A 7,182-nucleotide genomic window follows, 5' to 3' on the forward strand; every position below is an offset into this window, starting at 1 on the left:
ATTATGTAATTTGTTGATTACCTATTCATCTTCCTCTTGATTCATCTTTCTCTTGATGATGAACCTCATTAGAGGTTCTAAACACTTCGATCCTAAAACAATGATGTGATTTGTACCCAAGAGTTTTGCTTTAATCATGAACCACAAAAGCCTCCATTATGAGATTAAACTCAAGTTTTTAAAAATCTCTATTAGATTCAATAAGTTAGACTACACTTACCAGTTGGTGGTTATCGATCTTGGGCCTTACCCTGTTTCCTTATCCAAAGTTATTTCCTTTCTCCGAACAACACGAACTCTTAGCCAATATATATATATATATATATTGGCTAAGAGTTAACTAGCCAATATATATATATATATATTGGCTAAGAGTTAACTAGCCAATATATATATATATATTGGCTAAGAGTTAACTAGCCAAAATATATATATATATATATATATATTGGCTAGTTAACTCTTAGCCAATATATATATATATTGGCTAAGAGTTCGTGTTGTTGGGAGTAAGGAAATAACTTTGGGTAAGGAAACAGGGTAAGGCCCAAGATCCATAACCACCAACTGGTAATTCCATGTGGCATGGTTTTCTTTAAACAATAATGATGAGTCAACCTGCATGCTTCCATTATGAAATTAAACTCAAGTTTTTAAAAATCTCTATTGGATTCAATAAGTTAGACTACACTTATCTATATATATATATATATAACCTTGAGCGTAGAGCATATCTTAAAATTGGTCCTGTTTGGCTAAGAGCTCGTGTTGTTCGGAGTAAGGAAATAAAAATCTCTATTGGATTCAATAAGTTAGACTACACTTATATATATAAAACCTTGAGCGTAGAGCATATCTTAAAACTGGGTCGGAGTAAGGAAATAACTTTGGGTAAGGAAACAGGGTAAGGCCCAAGACCCATAACCACCAACAGGGAATTCCATGTGGCATGATTTTTTTAAACAATAATGATGAGTCAACCTGCCTTCACTAATCACTGCAAATGATAATTGTCCCACTACTAATTTGAGAAATAACTTATCATAATTTTTCTGATATTAATATATATAACTTATTTAAAAAACTAAACTAACTTATTAGGATTTTAAATCGAAAATTTATTAAAAATAAAAAAAATAAAATTAAAATATTCTAATTTTTTGCGTATCTACATAACGACAAAAATAAATGTGTAAGTATAAAAGTAAAAAATCAAATCTGCCAGTGTGAAATTTTCTGTGGGGACGGAAATTACATCCGATGGGATAAGACCGACGAGCCTTTGCCATCGATAGGTAGCGGATTGCAACTGCCACGTCAGGACATGTTAACTGACATGCCGTGTGCGCAGACCCGCCGGTTGGCAATATCATCGATCAGTGAAGATGGCATTCACACGTGTCATTACCATCATTTTGCAGACAGAAGACGGAATCCTCGAGGTAAGATTCCCTCCGAATATTCCTTGCTTCAATGTTTTTCAAACCACGGGAAAGGATACCGCTAAAGTTTTGGTCAGAGTGCGGGAAACTTCTCTGCAAACACCATAATCTGAAGGCACGTGGCAAGCTGCCGTCGATTTTTTCACACGAGAATGCGGTGACCGTTTGCTTTCGTAGGTGTGACCGGTAACGGGCCTGGGCCGGTGATCTCCGACTGCTCATGCATTTTAATCATACATTTTGAAATCGTGGATGTGGAGAACATTCTAGGCGTTCTGTGAAAGGTGGATTTGGAGCAAACGGTACGTACTTTTGTGTTTGGTGCGGAGTCTGCTGCGTCTTTGTGTTTGAACTGCGCCGGTTTTGGTTCCCTGTAAGAGCATATGAAGCGTTGCGTAATGTGGCGTTAAATCAGGTAATTTGGAGGTTTTCTGTTAATTTTGTGTTGTTTAGGAACATCGTGTTAAATTTTTGAAGCATTCGTTAACTATCAGCGGCGGATCGCGTGAAATTTGGTGTGTTGAGCTGATATGCTTTATTTTCTTCGAAAATTGAAGCAAGTTTGTGTTTTCTGGGGTTCATTTTGTTTGACGGTTTATGTATCTTTATGTTTTTGAGCAGTTGTCTTGATGACCTTTTAGATTGTGGTTACTTGGTGTTTTTGAACGAATCTGATGCTTTGGTGTCTTTTTCTTGAATCTGCAGCGTATTCTTAGGAATTTTGTGTCTCTTCGCATAATATCTGGTCAACTACGAGTTTTATTTATTTATTGCGTTTATTGTTTTTTCCGTGAAGTATCACAGATGCTTTAATTTTTGTGCAAAATTGTGAAGCTTTGAGATGATATTGGTGTGATTTAGTTAGTTTTCCAACTATTGCCTGGAAAGTTTGTAATCTTACCTGCCCCCAAATTAGTCTGATGAGCTTCGTGTCTTTATATTTTGATTGTGGATTGGGCAAGAATTGCGGTGATGCGGACAAAATGTACGGTTGAATATTTTTTTCCACAAAATTGATGTAAATTGCAGCTGAAGAAATCTTATGCCTCTGCATCGTTTGCAAGGTTTTCTGTAAATGATATTTCCATATTAATTGTTTCTGCTGCTGTGCGCGAGTTTTTATTTTTAACGCGTTTGTTCTGCTACTCGCGAAAACTGAGATGGAAAAGCGGCGTTTGATCCCTTCTAAATAGTTTAATGGGAAAGATGTTAAGATCTTTCCTGCAAGTCAGTAGAGAGTTCTGTGATTTCACTTCCTTTTAGTTTATCAAAAGTTCGTTAAAATGAACTTCTTGTTCATAATTCTTATTTCTGGAGTTATATATTAATGCAGTATTGTTGCAAGATCTACTCCGTGGAAGCCAAGGAGCCCCAGTGCACGTAGGATTAAGAATAGACAGCTTTTTCCAATTGATAAAAGAAGCAGAAAAATAAAAATTTCTGTATTCTCAGCAATTATCGTCTCCTCCTCTTTGTAAGACAATTTAATACAAAAGATTCGCGACATAAATTTCCGGATCAGGTCCGTGGCATGGGAATGAAAAGCTTTGGAAGCCTTCAAACTTGAAAAAGTCTTCTAAATTTCTGAAGGACTCAAAAGCTAAGAGTCTCTCATATTCTCTAGCTTAAAGCTGAGAAAGAGTCAAACACGAAGGAGTTTATGCAGCCAAAGAGCACCAGGGATGAAGTTTCTGGAATACACTCCTCTTTCAAGGTAATTAATCTTCCAGTTGTAGGTTGTAAAGGCTGCTTCTAGTCTCACTTTCAAGGGCCAAATGTAACAGTTTTATAAAGAATTTTTGTTCGTTAAGTGCAGCATTGTTCTGTTCTTAAAATTGTTGGCATACCTTTCTTTATATAAAGATCATTTGATGATAATTCTCCATAATCATGTCCAGGTTAAATGGTTTTCTCAACAATGTAAACCTTGGAGAATGCGTTCTCAAAGGCGCCCTTGAGGCTTACTCGTGTAAGTAATACGGCTTCATTGTTGTTTAAGATGAAATAAGAAACTGTGCTTGTTTTATAGATTTTGAATTTTTTTGTATAAATATCCTACAGCCGAACAAACCAAAAATGATACTGTTCCTTTCTTCATGGAGGAAATATATGGGGCCCCTTCTATGATGGGTAAAGCAGCAGTTGGAAATACTACTGTGGCCTGCGCAGCAGAGCTTAAGGCGGGAAAACCTTCTTAAATACTAGAAAATGAGTTTAATTTTAATATGTTATATTTTCCAGAGATAAATTTGTTCCAAGAAAACAATATATTAGCTTTCGTTATCTGAACGTGAAGCAAGAAGCAGAGTACCTTTATCTCAGGGCCACCTTGCACTGCGTGTTGTCCCAGATGAAACATTTTGTAGAATATGATCAATTATAATCCATTTGAATCATTTTAGAGGTACTTAAGATTTACAAAACTTCAATCGCAACTCTGTTGAATTTTGTTTTGGGGTATGTTTTAATAAAATTATTTGGTTCCAAGGAAAGACTCCTATCGCATTGGTGGATGACGTCCCTAATGAACCACCTGAACCTCCTATTTCCCTCCTATTTCATTAGTGTGGATGGCTTCCCTAATGAACCTCCTATGCCATAAGTGGATGGCATCCCTAATGAACCCTGAGTAAACTGGCGTGCCCTTGGTGACCCTCCACTATGGGCATTCGCTGCCCGGTAGTGAACTGTCCAAATGCCCAGCAACATTGACGATTGACAACTGGTTTAGCTAACCTTGACAACAACAACTGGCTGAGCTAATCCCTTGTTATAACTATGGCGAACTTGTGGTTGACACAAATTAATGGATGAAATTGCAAGTTAGTTCAATTTTTGTACATAATAAACATAACCAAAACGGCTAACAAATTGTGACTCCAGCATAAAAGCATTCTCTTGAAATTTTATATATATCTTACGGAATTTTATAAATTCCACCTTCGTGTTCTGGTGCATGAGCATTGTCCTTGCCTAATTGTTTTATGTTTTATAGGCAAGCTTGCTGGGGTAGACAGGAAGCTCTCTCGTAGCTTGGAGCAACAAGTAAGTTGTTAGTTATTCTTCTTGTGATTTGGTATTAATTCATCATTATGCACTATAGTTTGAACGAAATTAATAAGTTCATGTTATCAGGAACCAATTTGTGTTCATTATGATATCCAGTGCCATCCATGATCTTAGGTTACAGACATATTAAAGCAAGGGTAGCTTTTAGCAAGCAATATGATGGTTTATAGACAGAGATCCTATTAATATTAGGGAAGTTGGACTAGTCTATTGGAGTAATTTGACTTTTATAAGACTTCGAAAAAGTCTTTGGCCGCAGTGTTTTACCAATTAATGTAAAATTTGGTCTGCTAGGTCCTGGAGTACCTTGCACAATCTCCTGACGATCATTCATCCTCTCCGATGGGGCCTTTATGCAGTACAGCGAGGTATTTTAAGATAATTTTTCTAAGTTAAATTTCAGTCTGGTTCCAAAACCTGGTTTACAAGCACGGAGTTCTAACAACTGACATAACCAATTTTTCTGCCTCAGTCGAAGGACATTGATTCATCTCATTCTTACTATGAACCACATATATCCTGATTATGACTTCAGGTACTTCGTTTATATTTTCTTTTAAATGTCTGAATTCTTGCATTTTACAAGGGTTATTAAGCAGGAAAGGATAATTGGGTAATGCCAATGTAAGCCTGTTGGGCTAGTTGGCAACCCGTGTATATATCCTTTTCCTGGAGATTGGAAGTGGTGTCAAAGGTTGACAGACGGTTTAGAAAACCGTTGCTCTTTAAGGAGCCGAGAGTTCGAGTCTCTCCATTTCCTATCAGATTAAGACTCTTTTGATTAACACTGTTGGGATTTGAAAGAGAGGCTACCTGATCGGTTTTGGATGGCGAACTGTGGTCCCGAAAGTGTTCAGGGTTCAAATTTCTAACTTTTATGTGATATTCAGATAATTTGTTTGATATAGTGTTTCAAAACAGAGGTTCCATATATATTCACTCTTTTTGTTTGTTCCTTTTAATTTGTTGGCCCTATGCAGCATGGTGCAAGCTCATAACTTTCCCAAAGAATGTGGATTGAATAATGTGAAGCAGAAAATTGAAAACTTTTTGCTTGAAGCAGAGAAGGTACAAAAATGTACATGTAGAGTTCTGTTTTTGTTGTTTCTTTTTTCATGAATCAGACATTTTGTTCGAGTAACTTAATGATATTTACTTTGATTGCCTGAATTGCAGGTGTGGTTTGCAGAAAATGGGGGTGATAACCTTCTAGACAGCATCTGGAAAGCTGTGGATGAGGTAAACATGTGTGTCTTTTCAGATATAGCTCTGAAGCTATAAAATAGAAACCTATATTTTTAATGTTGGTATGGTTTTAAATATTTCAAGTTTTTATGTTATGTGGGTGGACTGTACTAAGTACTTATTTTTGACAGGTTATCGATCTTGCCGACTGTGATGTCTATAGCTATGTGCCAGAATTTGAAGGTGACCCCTTTATCGAGAGGGGAGCCATGTAAGTGCTCCTTTCATTCTATACTCTGCGCATCCAAAACGCTGTTGTAAAATTGGTCTTACTGACCTTAACAAGCTTCCGGTAAGGTCTCGGAAATATAAGCTTACTAACCTGGATATTTCTGTATTGCAGATGGTCCTTCAACTTCTTTTTCTACAACAAGAAGCTTAAACGAATTCTTAGCTTCAGTTGTCACTGTTTGAGGTAAATTATGTGCTTACCAAGAATAGTGATATGACCAACTAGGATATAACAGAGTGCTAACAATCGATATTTTACATTTGTAGCAAGAGTAACAGAGTGCTAACAATGTTATCTTACATTTGCAGCAAGTTGGCAGTTGATGATTCACCTACAGAAGAAATCTTGAGTGATGATGATACTATTTTTCAGGGCATGGACATGGAGTAATCAGAGTTCATAAGTTTTTCTATCCCCGAATGAGGTACACCTGTACCTGAAGACCTGTTGTACAAAGGAAAACCTGTAGTTTAAAAATTTTTCACCCTTGCCATGCCATGTCCATTCTGTATTCAAGTCCGAACCCAGTCCATCCATGCACAACACTGGGAGCAACTGACAGTCCTGTATATAGAGGTTGTAGATGGTGTAGCCATTACGAAGCTAGCAGCTTTAGAGTTTTTTGTGAATCCATTGGTTGAATGGCAAGAAGCAGAATGCCACTACTGTTCTTAACTTTGTACCTACATGCTAATTAATGCTCAGCTGCCCTTGCATCTGATTTGTTTGAATAGCCCATTATAAAAAGGACAAGAAATCTTCTTTAATATTTGATCTTCTAATTACGATTGATTTGTGTTTTAGATAAAGGGTCTTTTCTAACGAGGGGTCTCCCATTAGTGTGAATTAACAAAGTTCTCTAAAAACACCTCTTCAAAACATTTTGTCTGCCGCCTTAATTAATTCTCCAAACTGCCTTTGATTGAGCAAAAACACCATAACAAAACTTCTTTTTTCTGTTTTTCAACACCTCTTCAAAACTTCTTGTATGCCTTCTTAATTAATTCTCCAAACCGCCTTTGATCGAGCAAAAACACCATATAACAAAACCTTTTTTTTTTTTTTTTTTTAACCCCTATCCGATAGGGTTTGCAGTTCATATTTTGTTGAGCCCCACATTAAAACAGAAGGGTTTACAGTTTACATCTTGTGGTGTGCATATCAGTATCTCCTTTATGAACCATAATAGATATT

General features: G+C 36.6%; 1 protein-coding gene across 3 annotated transcripts; it reads left to right on the forward strand.

Annotated features, from left to right (window-relative positions):
• The first annotated feature begins 1,678 nt into the window (after positions 1-1,678).
• Positions 1,679-6,780, forward strand: LOC149263748 (transcription regulator). Of its 3 annotated transcripts, none has more exons than XM_089426634.1 (11): positions 1,679-1,857; positions 2,776-3,156; positions 3,341-3,411; positions 4,438-4,487; positions 4,806-4,879; positions 4,984-5,046; positions 5,492-5,579; positions 5,688-5,750; positions 5,888-5,967; positions 6,100-6,171; positions 6,297-6,780. In XM_089426634.1, the coding sequence occupies exons 2-11, from the start codon at positions 3,125-3,127 to the stop codon at positions 6,376-6,378; spliced, it is 675 nt and encodes a 224-aa protein (XP_089282760.1). In that variant the 5' UTR covers positions 1,679-1,857; positions 2,776-3,124; the 3' UTR covers positions 6,379-6,780. The 3 variants fall into 3 exon arrangements, with proteins under 3 accessions (XP_089282760.1, XP_089282766.1, XP_089282769.1); XM_089426640.1 differs by having other exon boundaries at positions 2,788-3,156; XM_089426643.1 differs by having other exon boundaries at positions 2,895-3,156.
• The last annotated feature ends 402 nt before the right edge of the window (positions 6,781-7,182 follow it).

This window comes from Pinus tabuliformis, chromosome 6 (assembly GCF_031772625.1).
Source record: "Pinus tabuliformis cultivar Carrire ecotype Pingquan chromosome 6, CPIR1, whole genome shotgun sequence".
NCBI classification, from domain to species: Eukaryota; Viridiplantae; Streptophyta; class Pinopsida; order Pinales; family Pinaceae; genus Pinus; species Pinus tabuliformis.

Bases quoted from the DNA above. Each gene is read 5' to 3' on its own strand.
- LOC149263748 (XM_089426634.1), top strand. From the start codon at position 3,125: ATGAAGTTTCTGGAATACACTCCTCTTTCAAG. The intron at 5,047-5,491 runs GTACTTCGTTTA...GGCCCTATGCAG, and splicing joins TATCCTGATTATGACTTCAG to CATGGTGCAAGCTCATAACT. The intron at 5,580-5,687 runs GTACAAAAATGT...CCTGAATTGCAG, and splicing joins TTTTGCTTGAAGCAGAGAAG to GTGTGGTTTGCAGAAAATGG.